This window comes from Rhinopithecus bieti, unplaced genomic scaffold (genome assembly GCF_001698545.2).
Source record: "Rhinopithecus bieti isolate Rb0 unplaced genomic scaffold, ASM169854v2 scaffold_1467, whole genome shotgun sequence".
NCBI lineage: Eukaryota > Metazoa > Chordata > Mammalia > Primates > Cercopithecidae > Rhinopithecus > Rhinopithecus bieti.
In genome coordinates, this window is record NW_016803692.1 from 2,403,622 (window position 1) to 2,427,616 (window position 23,995).

Below are 23,995 nucleotides of genomic sequence, written 5' to 3' on the forward strand. Positions count from 1 at the left end.
TAGAGGGATTGTCCTTAGACAAATGGAGGTATACCACATTCACTGATACGTAAAAAAGAATGGATGAGGGAAGAGAATATTGCTGAAAGCCTGCTTTTGTCAGCCATTCTGATTGATTAAATCATCTCTGATTAAATGTAATGATTTATATAAAGTAACCATAGTAATCTGTTTTATGTAGGAAGTATTGCCCCTTACTTTATGAGTGAGGAAATCAAAGCTTGGAGAGGATAGTTTGCCCAGGGTCACACATCTTGTAAGTGGTGGCACTATTACCTAAAATCAAAAGCTTGAATTCTGGCATGCTCTTGCCTACACCATCCCCTTTCCCGTCCTTATTCTATCTAAGTACAAATATAATGCAAGTATAGAATGTGACTGTAGATAAACCCTACAGTTAATCTTACTCCATAGACCCATATGAACAAGATGTTGAGTTCTTAAAATGAAACTAAAATTATTTTTTCTTATAAGAAAATTCCTTTTTAAAACAATAAATCTTTAAGAAAATATTATGTAATAAACATCATGAACAATGATATATCTTTTCTTGTTAATCCGTGTTTTAGCTAAGCTGAAAGATGATAGATGTTTAAGAAAAAAAGCTTGTAGGGGAGGTGGGAGAAACCAGACTATTGTTTAAGGTTGCAGAGTTTAAAAAAGAATTTATTGCTGGGTGTGGTGGCTCATGCCTGTAATCCCAACACTTTGGGAGGCTGAGGAGGTAGGTGGATCACGAGGTCAAGAGATCAAGACCACCCTGGCCAACATGATGAAACCCCGTCTCTACTAAAAATACAAAAATTAGCTAGGCGTGGTGGCGTGCGCCTGTAATCCCCGCTACTCAGGAGGCTGAGACAAGAGAATTGCTTGAACCCAGGAGTCAGAGGTTGCAGTGAGCCGAGATTGCACCACTGCCCTCCAGCCTGGTGACAGCAAGACTCCCATTTCAAAAAAAAATTAGATTAAATTAAAATTTAAAAGAATTTATCTCCAAAAGAAACATTTCAGTAACTTGTCTTCAATGTTAGTTTTTGACAACCCCATGTTCTCTTTTTGGGAAACTTTGTAATATAAACATGGAATTGTGTTTTATTTCCGCATTTTTTATTTTCAGGTTTCTGCTTTTGGGGCAGAGTTTTCATCAGAGGCATGCAGAGAGTTAGGCTTTTCTAGCAACTTGCTCTGCAGCTCTTGTGATCTTCTTGGACAGTTCAACCTGCTTCAGCTGGATCCTGATTGCAGAGGATGCTGTCAGGAGGAAGCACAATTTGAAACCAGAAAGGTACTGTTTTCTAGTATATTCCTTCTGTTGGATGGTTTAGTTGAGATAAGGTAAAATGTAAGTTGCTTAATCAATTTAAGTGTAAAGAAGCCTCTGGCTTTTACACTTTTTAGTAAAACTCAACTGATTTCTTGTCTGGCCTATTAGATCAATCAAAGCAAATATGAAGGAAAAGTGTGGTTGCATACCAGGATCCCATTCCACCATGATTGTCAAGCAAAGGGGAAGTAGAATCCCTATAACATGCTTGGATCTTATAGTTCTCCAGTCTTCCTAACTTCTGGCCAAATTAAGCAAAAAAAAATAGGTGCCTTTATTCATTTGTAGTAAGAACCCAGTGTTGGATGAAACTTGAAATGAAAGTAAAGCACATAATACCTGGCACTTAATTGTCTACAATAAATTATAACGTTAAATCTGGTTAAAACGTGTATGGACTGTTACTTTACACACCTATTGCTAGTAATTGGAGACACCTACCCTCTCCTTTAACATCTGAAAACAGAAGGATAGGTAGTCCAGTCTCTCCAGGTAAACCTACTGTGTTTAAAACCTGCTGTTCAAACAAATTAATAGTGAACTTGCTCATCTTTTAAATATTTTCATCAAAACCCTTCGATCCATTTAAATTATAAAGTAGACTGTAAAGATCATTTGTGATATCCAATTAAAATTAAATTGGTAAGATGCCTGTGTTTGTGGTGAGAAAAAAATGTTAGCATATTTCTGTTGTTTCCTTCTAAATACTGTCTTTGACTTGTACATGCTGAATTCTGTTTGAAGTACTACGGTTTGTAAAGCATTCAGACATAATGATATGTTATTATTATTGGTAGTAAAGGTTTATTTTTAACAGTAAGTACATTTTCGGAATTCTAAAAGAAAAATAAGCAGGCAAGCTTTCAAATGTTGTATGCAGCCAAAGTTTAACCCTTGATTTCTCCATATCTGAACCTGAAATTCCAAGTATCTCAAAATGGCTTGCAAAGCCTTACATGTTTTCACTTTACTGATTCACATACACCAGTAAAACATTTTAATGTTTAGAAGATTTCTTTACGTGTAAGTTAGTCTTTTTATTGCACGTAAATAAAATCTAAACAGGTTTTTTAAACTTGATTTTAAATAGATTTAAGACATACAACTTAACTAGTTTAGTAGACCTTTTGCTGCCCCTCCGTTCTTTTTGCTAAGGTATTCACATGGGACAAGTTGCTGAATAAATCTGTATGAGTCATCCTTTCCTTTAAGCTATTCTGTGGGTTGTACTATTACTCAACCAACATTCTTTTTCACTGAAACACCATACTCAGAAGGACTAAAGAACAAGGGGCGTTTTATAATAAACAGTGTTTACCGTAGGCATCCCCTTGTGATTAGGGTAAACTGAGAGATCTGCTCTTTGATAACAGATCTGCTGAAACCGTAAACCAAATGCTTGTAAAAGCTGTTTTTACTTACTGCCTTTTCTTAGTAGTTCTTCACAATACCCCAGTTTTTTGGTGTAAGTTTAGTAGAACCAAACTTGCACCATGCACTTCTAAAATTAATTATATTCCTACTCAGTTTTCATTATTAATGGAGTTATATGTTGTATCTTGACACATTTCAGCAGTTGCAGCTCAGCAATAACAGTAGATCTACCGGTTAATATATGCCCAACTAATTACAAGCTGGAGTGATTATCGTATCTAAGTACAAGTAAGCCTGTCTTAATGCATCTTTTACACTGAATCCAGTGTTTTTTACTTTGCTCCTAGCCCCTAATCTCTAAGATGTAGTTTTTATTAGCATTGACTAGCACTCTTTGCACAAAACTGGTGAATTTTTTTTATTTTTTTCAGTAAGACTAGTGAAACCAAAACAGCAAAAAACACTTTAAAAATATTACTGGAAGTATAAAAGTATGGCATGTTGGGGCAATCCTCCCATTTAGATGCAAACCACATGCAAGTATAGAAATAGTGCTAGATTTAATCTATGCAGTATTGTTCTCTGGATTTTTGGTACACGATCGTGGATGATACAACATATATACTTTCCTGTGTCACTCAACTCTGGCTTAAGGCTTAATTTAAAATCACAGTTTAATTTAGTTGTCAATAAAAGTAAAAGTCTAATATGTAGACCAGTGCCTTACATTAAAAATACTTAAGTCTGGGCAACGCGGTGAAACCCCGTCTCTACAAAAAATACAAAAACTAGCCAGGTGTGATGGTGTACGCCTATAGTCGCAGCTACTCAGGAGGCTTAGGTGGAAGGATAGCTTGAGCCTGGGAGGCGGAGGTTACAGTGAGCTGAGGTCATGCCACTGTACTCCAGCCTGAGCAGGAGAGGGAGACCCTGTCTCATAAAAGATGTATATATTTAAACATAGCTCTGTGCGTGTGGAAATCATTGTGAGTATAAATTCTTTAAAAAGTCAGGTTGGGTGCAGTGGCTCATTCCTGTAATCTCAGCACTTTGGGAGGCCGAGGCTGGCGGATCACGAGGTCAGGAGATTGAGACCATCCTGGCTAACACCGTGAAACCCCATCTCTACTAAAAATAGAAAAAATTAGCTGGGTGTGGTGGCACGCACCTGTAGTCCCAGCTACTCAGGAGAATCACTTGAACCCGGGAAGCAGAGGTTACCATGAGCCAAGATGGCACCACTGCACTCCAACCTGGGCAACAGAGCAAGATTCTGTCTCAAAAAAAAAAGAAGAGAAAGTTGTAGTTTATATAGAATGCTTTAGCTATTTGTATATAATTTTAAAATGTTACTAGGACATTCATTTTTGGTTCTTAATTAGTTGGATGCTTTATATAGGTCTATCCAAGGATGAGACTCATTTTTACCAATGGTAACTTTTTTAACAAAGTGAATTTAGCCTTTGGTAGCCAGAAGCATAAAATTTTTGTTATAAATTATTCCCAATAAAAGCAGAAAATGACTTTGAAACCCCTTGTCATTCTGCTGATTGATATTCCACTATTTTTATTTGGTCTCCCTCCCCTTGAGTTTTGATCATAAAAGACCTACTCAGCATCTCAAATACAAGCTAGAATGAGATTTTTGGTAAATTATTTTACTACTGTTTTAAATAGCTTTGCTTACAACCCAGGTATAGTTAACACACATTGGTAAGGATGTTGACTTATTGTAAAAATCATAACTAATTTGTAACTTGAAGAAAATGTAAACTAATGAAACAAAAAATACTTAAATTTTAGTACTGTTTTTATACAGTTAGTATTTACTAAGGAATATAAGTGACTATAGCTTTATATATTGAATCTTAAGATAGAAGGGTAAAGATACCCAGTCTAGTTGAGTATAACTCTTCCCGTTGATCTTGTATTTGAACTTCCTTGTCCAACATTTTAGCTGGTTTAGGGAAAGTAGTTAATCTTTTGACTCTTGGACTCCACAGTTGAGCAGCAACCTGGGAGGAAGGAGCAGCTAAAAATCGGAGACTGACAGGCTCTTGCAGCCTCTTTTTTGCTTTTGCTTATTCTTTGTCTCGCTACTGGCTTTTAAAAAATATTTTTGACAAGGATTGCTATTTGTCCTAGTTGGATCACTAACCAGTTATTAGCTAGGGTTGTGGAATAACGCAAGAACCTATGAGCTGCACAGTAGCTGTGTAGAATGGTGTATTGGAAAGCAGACAGATGAAGCAGTTCTCAGGTAAAGAGCAGAGGTAGATACTAGGTAAGCAGTCCCCTAGATATTTTATATCCTTATTCCTCAATTACTAGAGTAAACCACCTCTACATTAGATGATTTAGAAGATTTAGCTCAGCTTTCCCATCTTCTTAGACTTCTCCCCAACCTTACATACCACCACTATCACTCCCAGGTTATGTTAGCTACACTTTTGTATTCCCAAAGCACTTAGGGATACTTTGATTTACACTATATCATATCTGTTGTTTTGCTTTTCTTTCTCTCCCAAAAAGTAACGCTCCTTGATTTTACTCCCCACCACCAATACGGAGTTTCGCTCTTGTTGCCCAGGTTGGAGTGCAATGGTGCAATCTCGGCTCACTGCAGCCTCCACCTCCTGGGTTCAAGCAGTTCTGCCTCAGCCTCCTGAGTAGCTGGGATTACAGGAACCAGCCACCACGCCCAGATCATTTTTTGTATTTTTAGTAGAGACGGGGTTTCATCATGTTGGCCAGGCTGGTCTCAAACTCCTGACCTCAGGTGATCACCCAACTCGGCCTCCCAAAGTGCTAGAATTACAGGCGTGAGCCACCATACCCAGCCTGCTGTTTGATTTTTTTTAATGTTTATGAATCTCCAGCCTTTAGCACACAGTATTTCATAAGTTCTTGCCCTTGAATAAGGCTGTTTTTACTAAGAACAAGTTGGAAAAGGTGATTTTTTAAAAGCTATATTGAAAATATACTTAACTTTGTAGCTACTTGATAAATATATTTTTCATATATTTCACTTATATCCGGAAATCTATTTTTATAAAACTGAAAGAATAAGGAAACTTGTCTCCATGTTGGCAGTTATCCACTGGTAACACTCTTTGGTTATAATTATCTAACTACAAATATAGATCTCCCATTTCTACATTTTACTTACAAGGATGCCATAAGCATCCCAAATCTATCTAAAAAGAGATCATGTTAATGATTTAGCACAACTTTTAGTGATTCCAATTTGACCACTCACCTTAATAGATAATTTTCAAAGTGTACATGACCATGAGATTAAAATTGTTTGCTGGGATTTTCTTGGGATACATATAAATATTTTCTGTTAGAATTTTGAACTACTCACTATTTTCTAAGATGTGTGGTATTTTAGTGGGTTAAATAAGTGGGTTATTTTTCTCTTTTTATAATCTTGCAAATTCTGTGAACTTGAACTTGCTTATGGCTGCTAGGTGCTTTTTTTAATTATTTCCTTACTCAAGGTTCTTCATAACAATGATTTCAGCTGTTTTCAGACATTATTTTAGAACTTTTTTCTCCCTAACTGTATCTGCCCCTCCCCTCCCCCCTTTTTTCTTTGAGACAAAGTTTCGCTCTTGTTGCCCAGGCTGGAATGCAGTGGCAATATCTCAGCTCACTGCAACCTCCGGGTGCAAGCAATTCTCCTGTGGGTTCAAGCAGTTCTGCCTCAGCCTCCCGAGCAGCTGGAATTCCAGTTGCCTGCCACCACACCAGCTAGTTTTTTATTTTTAGTAGAGACGGGGTTTCACCAAGTTGGACAGGCTGGTCTCAAACTCCTGACCTCAGGTGATCCACTCCCCTCGGCCTCCCGAAGTGCTGGGATTACAGGCGTGAGCCCCTGCGCCCAGCCTATATCCCCCTATTTCTTTAGTTAGTCCCTTTTCTTTTTTAGATCTTGGTTTCCCAAGGTCCTTGTAGTTTCTTTCTTCCTCCTTCAAAATATTTTGATCTAATTGGTTTTAGCATTTTTAGTCTTTTGCGTTTATACTTGCCTTATTTCTGAACTACTATTCTGAAGGGCAAGCTGGTACCAAACCGGAGCACCTCTGGAGATAAGAATTCACTTAGTTGATACTTATCTTTGTGAAATAATAAACAAATTATTTCCACCTAATTTATTTTTCAGTCTTGATTAAAATGCAAAGAAGTTTAGACTAGTGGTTAAGATATACTATAGAATCAGACTGCCTAGATTCAGATATTCTCTGCTACTCAGTGAGTGTTCTTGGACAAATTACCTGATTACTGTGTGTCTGTTTTTATAACTATAAATTGGGGATAATTATAGTTCCTGTCTCATAGGGTGATTACGAGGATTAAATAAGTTAATATGCATACATTGCTTAAAATTGTGCCTAGTGTATAACAAGTAGTAGGTAAATATTTGCTGCAGGTGGTGATGACAGCAGCAGCAGTAATAGTAGTAATAGTAATCAGTTTGCTGATGATAAAAGCAAGAAAGAATAGAAAATTTGGAGAACTCAGAATAGCATGATAATAATTGCTGTTGACAACGTAGGGTAAAAGAAAATAGATATGAAATATAAACAATCAGATTTGCCAGTGATAAAAATTTGGAGCAATGTTTTCTATTATTCCACTTTCAAGTTCCTGGATTAGTTGAATCAAGAGGAAATATCTTCTTGCAGAATTAGTATGAAAATTTTTACTATTTATAACTACTTGTGTGAAACAAAATACAGAAATAAACTATGTCAAACATAATCCTAGTTTCAAATTTTAAGTCCTTTCAATTGACACATTTTAAAGAGGAAAATACTACAAATTTTCCACTTTATAAATGTGTGCCATTTTGATCACATTAAAATGTATGAAAGATTGCATTTGGAGGAAAAAAGGTTGTGCTAATAAAAAAATTTCTCAAGACCATTGTTAAAGTGGAGCTTAATTTTCTCTAGTTTTTTGTTTGTTTGTTTGTTGTTGTTGTTTTAGAAATAGGGTCTCCCTCTGTTGCCCAGGCTGGAATGTAGTAGTGTAGTCATAGCTCATAGCAGCCTCCAACTCCAGGGCTCAGGTGATGCTCCCGCCTCAGCCTCCCAGGTAGCTGGGATTATTGACATACGTCATCACCCCCAGCTAATTCTGTATTTTTGTAGAGACAAGGTCTCACCATATTGCCCAAGCTGGTCTTGAACTGCTGGCCTCAAGCTCTCCTCCCCCATGGGCCTCCCAAATCACTGGGATTACAAGCATAAGCCAACACACCCATTTGTCAAGGTGGAGCTCAATTTTCTGTGACAAACCTAGTCAGAAAATTGAAGGAGACTCATATTTTAAAGTCAGTTTAGAAAAAAAATATATTATTTATTGGTTTTCACTATTCAGATGACAGATCAGGAGGAAACAATGATATTTTTTAAATTAGAAGTAACATTATAGCAGAAAATAAATTGAGCTATATGTTTGTAATGTAAAATAATTACTTTATTAGAAAAGCAAAACAAGCTATCAAACTAATCGCAATTATTTCAAATTTTCTACTAACATTCTTCTCTTACTTATTTATACGTGTAACCTATCACTTGGTAACAGATTTCAAAGGTTTAAGAAAAATTGGGAAGAGAAAAGCTTAAAAGTAATATTAAAAAAAAAAAAAGTCTTCCAGGTTGAGAAGAGATTTATCTGAGTTTTAAAACATCTTGGTCCCCTTCACAAAATACCAGTAGAAGCATACGCTGCAGATCAGCAAATCATGCCATTACTTTTTCTGGCAAATAATTCAACAGGTCAGGGATTTGATAAAAGCCTTTTGTTTTCTTTTAAAGATCTACTTTTCAGATAATAGGAAAATAATAAAAATCTTTATCTTCAATATTAATCTTATACTAGAATTGAATAAGTGGATCTAAGCAGTGTATAACATAAATTTATGAATATAATTGGATGCCCTCCACTTCCCATTCCATTACCTAGTTGGAACTGGACTAATTTTAAGTCACCTGCTTTATATAGTAGCATTATCATTTTTTATGTGTATTACACTCTGCCTTGATATTTGCATGCACTCCAACAGGCAAGAGACAGTACAGAAGTAATATTAATTAACATGTATACCTCATTAGAATTTTATCTTTCTTTTTATAAGAATTGTTGAGAGAGTTTAATTTTCTATTTATTTATTTATTTATTTATGAGACGGAGTCTTGCTCTGTCGCCAGGCTGTGTAGTACAGTGGTGCAATCTTGGCTCCCTGCAACCTCCGCCTCCCGGCTTCAAGCGATTCCCCTGCCTCAGCCTCCTGAGTAGCTGGGACTACCGTCCCCGGCTACTTTTTTTTTTTTTTTTTTTTTTATTTTAGTAGAGACTAAACACACCTCACCATGTTGGCCAGGATGGTCTCAATCTCCTGACTTCGTGATCCACCCACCTCGGGCTCCCAAAGTGCCGGGATTATGGGTGGCGTGAGCCACCATACCCCGGCCGAGAGTTTAATTTTCGTCTCAGCTTCTTTACTTACTGACTTTGTGATTGGGCTAGCAATAACCCCAGGATCTTCAGTTTTGTTATAATAATTACATTGCCTTACCTTAGTGTTTATTTTACACTGGTTATATGCTAAGTGTTTTACCTGCATTATCTATTTAATCCTCACAACAACCCTATAATGTAAATACTATTATCCCTATTTAATAGAAGAGGAAACTAGGGTATAATCTGCCTACCGTTAGCTGGCAATTAGATACCAAAACCTGGTTTTATCTCAAGTCTATTTGATTCTAGAGCCCCAAGTTTTTAAACCTCTATGCTATTTTACCTTTTATTTTGAAAATGTTAATAGTAAGACCTGCTTCACAGAGTTACTGTAAGAAGTTGAATGAGTTCCGTATAAAACACTGGGCTAGCTTTCCGAAGGCCCCTTTTGCCATTTATACTTAACAATATTAATAGAATTTCATTACTAGTTTTTATTTAAAAGTACCAAATCCTTATTTCTCAGTTTATCACAGACTTTAATGGCTCCTGTCACTTGGTGTTTTTCAAGAATATGTCCCCAAATTGGGCTTTATTTAAGGCCCAGCGAGATAACATTTTATATAAATCACATAATTTTTCTTAATTCAGATAAAAACGCATCAAAACGTTTAGTTGTTTTCAATTTTCATGGCTATTGTGTAGCTAGTTGCAGAGTAATTCATAAGTCAGCTTAAACAGCATTATTCAAGACAATGGCAACTTTTAAGCTTCAGGCTGTCAGAAAGAGAATGCTACTGATGTGTAAAACATGGAAGGATGAAATGGAGGTTAAGCTAACTGTGCGTGAAATTGTAGTTGCTAAAGAAATTTCACAGTTGCTTAAAATAGCTTCATTTTTGTTGTGCGTCTGTAAGCATCAGTACATGGACTGATATCTTCAAAGCAAACAAAAATCTAAATGTCTTTAACATATTATTCTAATTATAATATAAAAGCATTATTCCCAAAGAAGCTTTTTTTAAACATATGAATAATGTTTGGCAACAGTTCACATTCAATGTAAGGATCACTAAGACTCCTAAGTAGCAGTAATACTAAATAATAACATAGGCCAGTGGCGGTGGCTCATGCCTGTAATCCCAGCACTTTGGGAGGCCCGGGAGGAGCGGATTATCTGAGGTCAGGAGCTTGAGACCAGCCTGGCCAACATGGTGAAACCCTGTCTCTACCAAAAATACAAAAAAATTAGCTGGCCATGGTGGCAGGCTCCTGTAATCTCAGCTACTCCAGAGGCTGAGGCAGGAGAATCGCTTGAACCTGGGAGGCGGAGGTTGCAGTGAACCGAGATCACGCCACTGCACTCCAGCCTGAGCAACAGAGTGAGACTCCATCTCAAGAAAAAAAACTAAATAATAACATAAATGTTTGCTTAATTAAAATAATTAAGTAAAATAATTAAAAAATAAAACCACTAACATTCATTGTTATCTGAAAGTACTGTTCCAACCACTTTAAATGAATTAATTTATAGAACTTCACAACAACTCGGTAAATTCCATTATTATCTTTATTTCATAGTTGAGTCTTAGGCATAGAGATCTTACCTAAGGTCATACAGTAAATTAAGTGGCTATCAACGTATGTTTCATGTATTTGTATAACAGAAGTTTGAAAGTTTATTTTATGAAGTTATTTAATTGAACCCAAAATATTATTTAAAATTGTTTATATCTGCTTTTAATATGAAATATAAATGCAGTCAGTTGTTTTACGTAATTACAAATTAGGATCAGATTCTATCTAAACATATTACAACTTTCTGCCACATTTGCAGATTATAATGCTCAAAACAAAAATAAACCCTTAAAGTAATTCAGACTGCCTTACAACTACATTTCCTAGACATAAGCACCTCAGAATCAAAATAAACTTTCCATTTATACACTAAATATTTCTTCCTGGGATAAGATCAAAGAAAAATAAGACTCCTTGTCTTCCAAGGAGTAGAAAAAATAGGCATGGAAGCCGGGTGTGGTGGCTCATGCCTGTAATCCCAGCACTTTGGGAGGCTAAGGTGGGCGGATCACCTGAGGTTGGATGTTGGAGACCAGCCTGACCAACATAGAGAAACCCCCATCTCTACTAAAAATACAAAATTAGCCAGGCGTGGTGGCGCATGCCTGTAATCTCAGCTACTCGGGAAACTGAGGCAGGAGAATCGCTTGAACCCAGGAAGTAGAGGTTGCAGTGAGCCGAGATCGTGCCTTTGCACTCCAGCCTGGGCAACAGGAATAAAACTCCATCTAAAAAAAAAAAAAAGAAAAAATAGGCATGGAAACTGGACTGCCAGAACACAGTCGATACGATATTCTGTTTGTTGGACGAAAATGTAATATCTAATGTTATGAAGGTAACCACTAAAAGAATTAGAAATAAAATAAATGAAAGTTGGAAGGAAAGGAGAACTAATAGAGCTCTTAAAGTTGGTAGCTCATGAACTATAGATACAACCATATTAATCTTTATGGAAGTGACCAGCAGAACTAAAAACAGTTTAAATGTTAGTGAGTAGACCAGGCATGATGGCTTACACCTGTAATCCCAACACTTTGAAAGGCAAAGGCAAGAGGATCACTTGAGGCCAGGAGTTTGAGACCAGCCTGGGCAAAATGGCAAGACCAAGACCTCCATCTCTACAAAAAATTTAAAAATATATATATAGCTGGGTGTGATGACACACACATGTGGTCCTAGCTATTTGGGAGGCTGAGGTTACCGAAGGATCACTTGAGCCCAGGAAGTCGAGGCTGCAGTGAATCCATGGTCACACCACTTCCTCCAGCTTGGGTAGCAGCGCGAGCTCTGTCTCCATATTGAAAAAAAGAGTTATTAAGTGGAGAGTAGAAGCAGAGGAAATGTTTACTTCTTGTTTTATAACCCTTTTATACTGTTTTTTATTATGTCCACATGCATTGATTTTTTTAAAAGAATTCAATGAGACACGTGCTGTAAACAAAACATACATGTATGCTATGAAAGCTCTTAGAAGGAAGACATAACCATTTGACAGGTCAGGTAAATATCACCACTTGCTTATATAGGAGTTGATGCTTACAGTAAGTTGGAAATGGTTGAGAAGGCCTTTTCTCTCACAAAAGGAAAAGTTAGTGGAAATGCACAGAGGTATGAGAGTATGGCCATCCAAGATAAATCAGATAGCTGGGTTATGATGAGAGAAGATGATGATTAGGTAAGCAGGGGCCAAATAATAGAGGGCCTTATATACCTTCATAAGAAGTTGAGCTTTATTCTATATGCAGGGGACAAAATTAAAGGATTACAAAGAGTAAACCAATATCAGATTTGTATTTTAATAACTTTCATTGGTGTGAACAGTAGTTGATAGAGCAGAGGGGAATACTTATGCCAGAAAAATAATTTAAATTGCCATTTTCCAGAGCAAGATACAAGGGCTTAAACCAACACATTGGCTGCAAAAATGGAAAAGGGACAGATTTGAAATCAATTTAGGCAATAAATTTATTTCATTGGATTTATTAGACTGAATTGGAGAGAAAAGGGGTAACTGGGGATGCTTCCTAGTGTTCTTATTTGAGAAACTGGTAACCTTAACACAAGAGGGCTACAAGAGACCAGCTAGTTACAAGATTATTGCCCATTAAGGCAGTAATGGATGGGAGAAGGGGCAGCAACAGAATAACTTTATTAATAAAGCATACCCCTTGGCTGTAAATAGTTTTTTGTTTGTTTGTTTGCTTGCTTGCTTGTTTAGATGGAGTCTTGCTCTGTCGCCGAGACTGGAGCACAGTGGCGCGATCTCAGCTCACTACTACCTCCACTTCCTAGGTTCAAGTGATTCTCCTGTCTCAGCCTCCCGAATAGTTGGGATTACAGGCACATGCCACCACACCCAGCTGATTTTTGTATTTTTAGTAAAGACAGGGTTTCACCATCTTGGCCAGGCTGGTCTTGAACTCCTGACCTCATGATCCACCCAGCTCCGCCTCTCAAAATGCTGGGATTACAGGCATGAGCCACCACACCCAGCCAGTAGTTTTATTTTTGAAGAAAAAAGTTTTAATTTAAAAGGCCATGAATTTTATTTGGCTCCCATAATGAATTCTAAAATAGTATATTGACAGAGTAAAGCAAAAATTTTAAATGTGTGGAATGGCCTCGTTTCTTTTTTTTCTAGTTTTATATTGCTGCTCTTAAATGTTGTATAATATTGAAACTCTTGGATTATTATAGCTTTATTTTTGTGTCTTTTTAAAGTTCAAATATATTAGATGATTACTATCTATAGGGAGATACCATAATTTAATTTGTTCTAGTAGTTTTGTTTCTTCTTGTTTTCAGATATTTATAGTCTTTCTTAAAGATGATCGTAACTGGCCAGGCACACCTGTAATCCTAGTACTTTGGGAGGCCAAGGCGGGTGGATCACCTGAGATCAGGATTTCAAGACTAGCCTGGCCAACATGGCAAAAATTAACCGGGCGTGGTGGCACAAGCCTGTAATCCCAGCTTACTTGGGAGACTGAGGAAGGAAAATCGCTTGAACCCAGGAGGTAGAGGTTGCAGTGAGCCGAGATTGCACCACTGCACTCTAGCTTGCACAATGGGAGCGACACTCGGTCTCAAAAAATAAAAATGTTGATCTTAACTATTCTCTTTTTATGACAAGTAGTGGTTGTTCGGTATTGGAGGGATAATATCAGCAGTAATGCACAGAAATTATTTCTTCTGCCAGGGCACGGTGACTCACACCTGTAATCCTACGCTTTGGGAGGCCAAGGCAGGAAGATCACTTTTGTCCAGGAGTTTGAGACTAACCTGGGCAACATGGCAAGACCCCATCGCTACAAAAAATTTTTTAAAAAAAAAAGATTTCTTCTGAAACGCAGCCTTGCTTCCATGTATTATTAGGACCTTCATGTTCAGTTTTCCATTTTCTAAAATACTTTTAGTATTACCAAGGGACTAGTTGGTTTTATTTAAAACCACTTCTTATGGTATTCAAGCTTTGAGGACTTGTTGTTGTTGTTGTTGTTGTTGTTGTTGTTGTTGTTGTTGTTGTTGAGATGGAGTCTCACTCTGTTGCCCAGGCTGGAGGAGTGTAGTGGCGTGATCTCAGCTTGCTGCGACCACCACCTCCCGGGTTCAAGTGATTCTCCCACCTCAGCCTGCCCAGTAGCTGGGATTACAGGCACCCGCCACCATGCCCGGCTAATTTTTGTATTTTTATGGAGACAGGGTTTCAACATGTTAGCCAGGCTGGTCTCCTGACCTCAGGTGATCCGCCTACCTCGGCCTCCCAGAGTGCTGGGATTACAAGCGTGAACCACTGCCCCTGGCAGCTTTGAGTCATTTTTACCAATTCTTTGGATATTTGGATCTCAGAAAGTATAGTGGCCACATTCTCATTTTCTCAAGTTACTTTTTTTCATCATGCGATATTTCGTAAGTATTGACAGAATTGAACGCATTGTTCCCAAGTGATGACCCTGGATCATTCATACTTGTAGCTAAAGTATACATAGGGGTGGGGGCTACCATTTTTTTTTTCTTAATGAGAGTCTCATCATTACAGTCTTACCTCTTGTTTTAGGTGTATATGTAAATTCTGTTAAAACTCCTGTTTGTCATCACAGTACTGAAAGAAACCTAATCCTTTTTTCCCTCAGGTTTCATAGTTAGAATGGTCTGATATAAACGCATTGATGTCATTGTCATTTTTTAGTTTTTTTGTTTTTTTTTTGGTATATTTTCATTGAGTTTTTTAGTTCAACATTGTATCTTTATGGAAAGATTCCTCCAGTGTATTCTTAGCATCTGTAGAGCCTAGTTTAAATTAAGGTAGATGTTACTTGCTTGTTTTATAACTTTTCTTCTCAGTCTCAAGGCAGAAACTAAAGATACAAAAAGGAATAACACTTAATGGTATAGTAAAATAAGTTTTAAACTTAGTGAGTTTCCTTAGGCATAAACTCATTGCTTTGTATTTTTTCAGAATTTAGTAAAAAGCACTCCAAGATGAATAGTAGTTTAATCTCAAGTATAGAAGAATTATATTTGCCAGCTTTGTTTGTTAAAATTATGCTGATTTTTTCCCCTAATCCTCAGTATTCATCCATTGTTTCTAAGTAAGAATGCCATCACTCAAAGTGAGTATGAAAGTGTCATTAATCAGAAAATATGCAGAAGACTTGATGATGAACAACAAATTTAAAACACCAGTAGATCACCAAACATGGTTTAGGTGATAACATTTTCCCTGAGAATTTGCTGACCAAATTTTACTAAAAATAGTTTCTGTATGATGTATGTTTCCGCTCTATGATTTTTTTAAATTATACTGGATACTATTAGTGTTTGGAAAGGTGACTCATTTATACTTGAGTGTATGATAATTGATTTTTAATTGGAATATCTAAATAATACAGTGCTCAGCTTTTATCATACTATAGCCATGCTTCCTTATTTTAAAATCCCTTCATTTTATTTAAGGTCAAACTTTCAATAGACGTATAAAATACAGTTACTCCTCAGATATGAATTCTCTTCAGCAGTAAAAATGTTTGCTTTTGTTCACCTAACAGCATTTTCTTCATATTGCTACATAGCATTCGTAATTATTATGCTAATGGTTTTATATTCACTTGGTTTGAAAAACTTCTTTTAATATAAACAAAACTAGCACTTTAGGAGGATAAAACCAAGTTTAATTACAGTTTTAAAATATCTTAAAAGTTTTTTTCTGTTGGTACTGTGGAATTGTTTTAATACTAACATTTTGATTTTAAATAAAATAGAGGGTTTCCAAAAAGAGAATCAATGGCTACAAGCAGTACCTCATAAGGAAAGGAAAAAAAAAAAAAAAGTACTGTAACATTTGTCTTGCTTCAGTCAATGTTTATATGGTTTACCTTTTCAGATAAATGTGATTAGTCTGTTGAGCACAAAGCCTACTGTTTTACCATTTTGCAATTTTTGCCCTATTAATATAGTATAAGGCAGTGTTCCTCATCCCTGCCTGCCCATTACAATCATTAAAGTACTATTAGTAGTAATTAAAAATACTGATGCGTGGATCTCGCCCCCAGATATCCTAATTTAGTTTAGCTAGGGTAGGTTTTAGGGATGCGTAATTTTCAAAATATTTCTAGGTGATTCTATTGTACTATCAGGGTTGAGAACTCTCCTCTAAGGTAGTTTGAATTTGAAAGCTTGAGAAAATTTGGAGTGGCCATTTTCATTACAGGCGAACAATGAATGGTATCCCTGAATAGTCCCTGAACTGAAAATTCTATTAAGTAGACATGAAAATGGCTTCATGTACACAACTTGAACTTAACCAGTACTGTGGAAGTATTAAGGTTATAATAACAGATGTTATGTATTGAGCATCTAAAAAATCCAGGCTTTTCGATTTTTTTGGTGACTTTTTGTAGCAACTCTGGAAGAAAGGTAAATAACCCTTTTGTTCAAATAGTAAACTGAAGCTCAATGAATGACTTACCCAAAGGGGGCATACTGCTTGTAAGTGGCCGAGCCAGAACTGTACCACATACATGTTTGATTTCACAACTTGAACTCTTTTTCACTATACCATGCCATGTGAAAATTTGATACTTACTTTGACTCAACTTAAATAATTAGTTTATCAAGGTTTTCTTAAGGTCATGTTTCTTTAGAGCTGTGGTTATTGTTACCAACAAAAGTACTTGAAGTGCTTGGTACTGGAAAGTGGTAGAGTATTTCTGACTTGGACAGGTTTATAAACTTGTGGTGGTGGTGGTGGTGGTGGTAGTGGTATGATGATGGCACAAGAGTTAACAAATACTGCCCTTTTTTAAGAAATTCAGAAAATTTATGTAATTCACAAGTGTCACCTTTGTTCAGTGTTATAAATGAACTTATTTTGGACTCTAGCTATCTGGTGAGAAACAGCATAGGCCAACTTTCTGAACATTATTGTAGCAACTAGTTGGACCTTAATTATAACAAAGATAGCTACAGAAATAGTGTGGCCTTTTTCTACATGTGAAACCTCACTTTAAGCCCTTACTAATCTCAGTACAGGCTGAGTAGCTCTTATCTGGAATTCTTGGGACTAGAAGTGTTTTGGATTTCAGATTTTTTTTCAGATTTGGGATGCTCAACATGTAGTACCTGTAATACTTAAAATATTTAAACTGGGAAAACATCAACTAACCACAGAGCTGGAATTTTCCGAAGACTAATGAATAAAATCACCTTTTAAATGGGAAATTAGCATATTTTAAAATCCTGTTGCAACTAAGGCACATTAGTGATAGAGCTGAGGTAGTTAGATATTTCTACTTCCCCTACCCAGAGAACCATATCAGAAGTTTAGGAAAATCTGGCAGTCATAAGTTACATGGAAATAGAGACTCCAAAGGGAAAAGATGCAGTTTGTGTATCGTTCCCATATTTTCCTAATGATTTCTTATATTTCCCTAGTCCTAATACAATAATGGCCTAGAGTTAGATTGTCTATACAAGTAAGACTCTTAATTCATATTTTTAAACAGGCCTACCAACTTGCTATTAGAAGTTATATGACTTGCTTCTTTTGATTTTCTCTTGTAATGGTATTTTCCCTAAATGTTTGAAGATTAAAATTTTTTTATGCTAGTCACTTTAAAAGTAAAATACTGAGGTTGGAACTTGGTTAAATCAAGGAATTTATCTGTCCTTTCTGCATGCACTAGAGAATTTCTACTATTTATAAGTAGCATCTATTTCATTGTGCGTGAATTTGTATGTAGTGCCAAAGATACTTAGGATTATACAGCATTTTAAATTTACTACAATCTGTGGTTAAATTATTTATTCACCATGCAAAACAAATATTTTCCTATGAACACCACAAATCATATATATGTGTGTGTATGCATGTATATGTGTATATATATATGTGTGTGTGTGTATATATATATGCCAGCTGACAACACGGATTAATGCTTTTAGAATTTGACTTTTAATGATGTTCTGCAACTTTGAGTTCCATCCATTTTCTTTTCTTACCCTGGAATGGAACTGCTCTACAAACTTTGTCAAAGGAACTTGAAATATTTTTGAAGTTTTGTCATGAAAAAAGAGACATTTAATTTTGTTAAATGAATAGTTCTCTCCCTTTAGCACACCTGTGTTGAGAAGCTTTGTGTCTGGTTCTGGGGGAAATTAAGACATTTCCTGTCTACTGTCAAGTTATAGGCCATTTGATGCACATTATGATGAGAACAAAATTATGAAAGTTTATTAGGAAAATCACTACCTGACACTAGGAAATCAACAAAAGTTTTTTTGAAAAAGGTCACATCTGAGCTGCCTGCTCATTAAAGAGTATGTTTCTAATATTTTTGGTTAATCAGTTGATATTTTGTGGTGCAGAGACAAGCTTCCCATGAGTGGGTTATGGATGTGCTAAGATACTGAGTCCTTGAGCCCTTGAGACAACCAAGTGGGGCCTGGGGTAAGCAGGGCTCCCAGGCTAGTCTTGCCCAGTTAAAAGCTGCTTCATCCTTTTACTCCAGTGCTCCGTACAATCATTATCATTTCCCACAGTATCATGTATAAAGAAACAGTGGTGTAGAGAAATACCATTAGGTAAGGTAGTAGAATCTCCACCAAGAATTTCTAAAGGATTATAAGCAAAAGATAACTCTAATAACCAAATCTAAATATGGCCTTACATGCTTTTAATTATAGTAAAATGTATATAAAATTCACTGTTTTAACCATTTTTAAGTGTACAGTGCTATGGTATTAAGTACATTCACATTGTTGTACATCCGTGTTATCCATCTTTCCCCGGAGTCTTCCCAAACTGAAATTTTATACCCATGAAACAACGGCTACCTATTCCTTGCCCCCACTGACAACTACCATTCTACTTTCTATATCTGAATTTTTGACTACTCTGGTTACCTCATTTAAATATTTGTCCTTTTATGACTGCCTTATTTCACTTAGCAAGATGTCATGTTGTAATAAGATTCGTTTATGTTGTAATATGTGTCAGAATTTTTTTTTCTTTTTTTTTTCTTGGGAGAAGTCTCGCTCTTGTCCCCCAGGTTTGAGTGGAATGGCTTTATCTCAGCTCACTGCAACGTCCGCCTCCTGGGTTCAAACGATTCTCCTGCCTCTGCCTCCCAAGTAGCTGGGTTTAAGGCACTTGCCACCATGCCCGGCTAATTTTTGTATTTTTTAGTGGAGACGGGGTTTCACCATGTTGGCCAGGCTGGTCTCAAACTCCTGACCTCAGATGATCCGCCCGCCTCGGCCTCCCAGATTGCTGGGATTATAGGCGTGAGCCACTGTACCTGGTCAGATTTTCCTTTCTTTTAAAAGCTGAATAATGCTTTGTTTTATGTATGTACCATATTTTGTTTTTCCATTCACCTGTTAATGAACACATGAGTGGGAAAACACCTTTTGGCTATTGTGAATAATGTTGCTATGAACATGGGTGTATAAATATCTGTTTGATGCCTTGCTTTCGCTTCTTTTGAGTATATACCCAGAAGTAGAATTGCAGATCATGTGGCAATTCCATTTTTAATTTTTTGAAAAACTGCAATTCCATTTTCTATAGCCACTGGACCACTTCTCATTCCCAATAGCAGTGTACAAGGGTTCCAATTTCTCCACATCCGCATCTTTTTTTTTTTTTTTTAATAATACCTATCCCAGTGGTGTGAAGTGGGATCTCATTGTGGTTTTGATATGCATTTCCCTAATCTCCAGTAATGTTGACCATCGCTTCATTAGCTTATTGGTAATATGGCCTTATATTTTTCAATAATTTTTTTTTCTGGAGTTCTAACCAAGATTAGCCAAATCTTTTTCAAAAGAAACTTATTGCATAGAAATAAGGTTTTTTTCTTTTTTTTTAGACAGAGTCTTGCTCTGTTGCCAGGCTGGAGTGCAGTGGTGTGATCTCGGCTCACTGCAACCTCCGCCTCCCGGGTTCAAGCGATTCTTCTGCCGCAGCCCCACGAGTAGCTGGGACTACAGGCGCCTGCCACCACACCCAGCTAATTTTTGTATTTTTAGTAGAGACAGGGTTTCACCGTGTTGGCCAGGATGTTCTCAATCTCTTGACCTCGTGATCTGCCCGGCTCACCCTCCCTAAGAGCTGCAATTACAGGCATGAGCCACCATGCCAGCCAAATTAACCTATTCTTAAAGTTTTATTGCTGCAGTGAACCTTAGAGATCATCAGAATTCTTAATCTGAAATCCACCATTGGTTTCAGAGTCCATGAACAGCCTGCATTAATGCAAAATTCTGTCAGATTCTCAGAAGGGTCAGTGACTCACCAAAAACATAAGAATTGATTTAGCCCAAAGTCATCAAACTGTTAAGAATCATTATCTTTTTAGGTCACATTAAGGTGGTTTTTAAATCACTACTTTGTGCCTTTCTGTATTTTCCAAACTATTTTAAATAAACATGCATAGGGCATGTTTTTTTTTTTAATTAAATAAATTAAATTTAAAAATTCAAATTAAATTCTTAGAACGCTGAAATAAGTAAAAGTCCATCTTTTCTGGTAAACCTCCATAAAAAACCAAATGCTAAAAGCTCAAGAAGAAATGAGACATGGATATTGTATTATGTTTCTTAAAATTGCCAGCCTTCTCTTATGGTCCACAGCATTTTCCAAGTTATTATTCCTGCCCTATAAAAAGAATATGGTCATTGGCTCTTGCAACTACAAAAAAAGTGATTGTTTTACCATTTTGGAATTCCATTTCAGCTGAATTCATGCAATAAAATATTTGCATTTGAGTGTTCTTATAATGATTGCTTTTACTATAAAGTGAATGTGCAGGGTTCTTGGTAGAAAATGATGATATATTTACCATGAATCTCTTTTCACTAAATTTCATTAAAGGAAAATATTTGCATTTGAGTTCTTATAATGGAGATTTTACTGCTTTTCTATAATATCTCTACATAGTACTTTATATAACAGTTGTTTTAATTTTAAAACTTTGATCACTTTAAAGCAACCAGAAAGAATTTTTATTAAGTAACTATCTTGGATGATATATACCTATATTCAGTTTATCACCCTAAAAAAAAAGTAGGAAATATTTAGTATTTTGTAGAGCTTCCTAGGATATCTTACCTATTTAAAGTTTATTGTTAAATTTCCATATCTACTTCAGTCTTTTTGAGTAGGTTTAAGAGTAATTGAAGTAGGCTGGAAGTTCCTCTATCATTTATTATACTTGGGCCTCCATCTTCTCTTCTGTTAGACCGGAACTGCTAGCTAACCAGCTTTGACATTTCTTTGATCTATATATCTGCTAACTGTATAACTGTATAACTATATATCTATATATCTGCTAACTGTAGTGTTTATACTGTGAAAATTTATATTTATTTTATAAGTACATTTTTAATTTATACCAATTTTTAAAATTCCTGTTTTTCCTTTTGTAGCTGTATGCAGGAGCTATTCTTGAAGTTTGTGGATGAAAATTGGGAAGGTTCCCTCAAGTCCAAGGTATATAAAATTTACTCCAGTAAGCTGTTCAGCCATTTAAAATCAACATTTTATGTGAATTGTTTTCATTGTATATTCCCAGGAATAAGAATTTTTAGGATTATTAGTCAGGCGAGGTGGCGGGCGCCTGTAGTCCCAACTACTCGGGAGGCTGAGGCAGGAGAATGGTGTAAACCCAGGAGGCGGAGTTTGCAGTGAGCTGAGATCTGGCCACTGCACTCCAGCCTGGGCGACAGAGCGAGACTCTGTCTCAAAAAAAAAAAAAAGAATTTTTAGGATTATACTTTCTCAACAATATATGCATTTTTTTCACATTTGTTTTCATGGAGGTGGTTTGTTAAAGTAATTGGTGAATGCTATATTACTTTAAGCGAACACAATATATGAAATTTAGAGGCCAGCCATGGTGGCTCACGCCTGTAATCCTAGCACTTTGGGAGGCCAAGGCAGGTGGATCACAAGGTCAGGAGTTTGAGACCAGCCTGGCCAAGATGATGAAACCCTGTCTCTACTACAAATACAAAAATTAGCTGGGCACGGTGGCGGATGCCTACAATCCTAGCTATTCAGGAGGCAGAGGCAGAAGAATCACTTGAACCCGGGAGGCAGAGGTTGCAGTGAGCCAAGGTCACGCCACTGCACTCCAGCCTGGGCAACAGAACAAGACTTTGTCTCTAAAAAAAAGAAGAGAAAAATTTAGATTTAAAATACAACACATGAAGGAGTTATTTTCTTAAAAGAAGAGCCTTTCCTTTGCCAGGTGTGAATTTTGCAAGAGCCTTTCCTTTACCAGATGTAAGTGTAATTTCTTTAAGTAGCACACCATTGTAGTGTATTTTAAATGTGAATTGATTTTTGTGGAACAATTGCATTAAGAGTAGACCTGTACAAAATAACAAATCACCAAGGAAAGAAGTAATTGCCAAAGAATTTGAAATACAAAAGAGAGAAAGTCATATGTATATATCTTTACAGGGAATTTTAAGGATAAACATGTTAAAGGATAATTGTGAAGGTATATTCTTTGGGTTGACATCAGACAATAATGAGGAGCTTTGCATTACCAAGAAAGGCTTGAACTAAGGCTTTTGTCTTCTGTCCTTGCATGTCACTTTGAAAATCAGTTTTATGAAACTGAACTTGTCTGAAGGTAATAATGCTTTCTCTCTTTTTTTAAAATACATACATAAGTATTTAATTTACATACCTCATTCTACCTCGATTTTTGCTGACATTCCCCTGATTTCTTGCCTTATTTAGTTAATAGCAAGAGAATTTTTTGGATTTAATATTTTATAAAATTGCCTGCATTAGCACATGCTTTTTATTGCTGACCTAGAATTGTTTATAATAAAATATTGATCATTTGGCACAGATACGTAATATAGAAGTTTGACTTAATGTAAATTAATGTAAAATTATTTCAGAAAGAGGAAGAATTTAAATTTTGGTATGTTTTACCCACATTAAACCACTCAGAGTTGTGTAAAAAAAATCCCAGATCATATTTCTTAGTCAATTCCAAATATGCCTTCTAAAATACCTTTTTTTCCTTATTCTAGTTGCTTAAGTATAGAAGCCTGTCTATAATAATTTCTCATAGTTGATTCTAGTATTCTGTCACTTCACTTGTGGTGACATCCTAAGTAATCATGTTTTTTTTTTTCTCTCGCTTGAGTCTTCTGTGTTAAGAATGTGGCTGTCTCTCAGAAAGTAATGTGGTTTATCCCTAATTTTGTAGGGCTTGGCAAACTTTCTGTAAAGAACTAGATAGTAAAAATTTTCAGCTTTATAGGCAACATGAGCTCTGTCGTAACTATCGAACTCTGCTGTTATAGCACAGAAGCAGCCATAGACAGTACTTAAACGAATGTGCTGTGTTCCGGTAAAACTTTATTAACAAAAGCAAGCAGGACAGATTTGGCCCATGGGCCTCAGTTTGGCAACCTCTGTATTAGAATCATAAACCTTCAGACACAAAAAGGAGTTTTGAAATAATGTAGTACAAGTTGAGCATCCTCATAATTAAAAATCTGAAATCTAGGCCGGGCGCGGTGGCTCAAGCCTGTAATCCCAGCACTTTGGGAGGCCGAGACGGGCGGATCACGAGGTCAGGAGATCGAGACCATCCGGGCTAACACTGGAAAACCCCGCCTCTACTAAAAAATACAAAAAACTAGCCGGGCGAGGTGGCGGGCGCCTGTAGTCCCAGCTACTCGGGAGGCTGAGGCAGGAGAATGGCGTGAACCCGG

At 36.5% G+C, this 23,995-nt stretch overlaps 1 protein-coding gene across 1 annotated transcript in view; it reads left to right on the plus strand.

The window, feature by feature from the left end:
* The window catches only part of SELENOF (selenoprotein F), a 54,242-nt gene that overhangs the window by 10,434 nt on the left and 19,813 nt on the right, over window positions 1-23,995 (plus strand). The window contains exons 2-3 of the mRNA XM_017850981.1: window positions 1,118-1,285; window positions 21,680-21,743. Of these exons, the coding sequence (XP_017706470.1) occupies window positions 1,118-1,285; window positions 21,680-21,743 (232 nt within the window). The remainder of the gene's footprint in view (window positions 1-1,117; window positions 1,286-21,679; window positions 21,744-23,995) is intronic.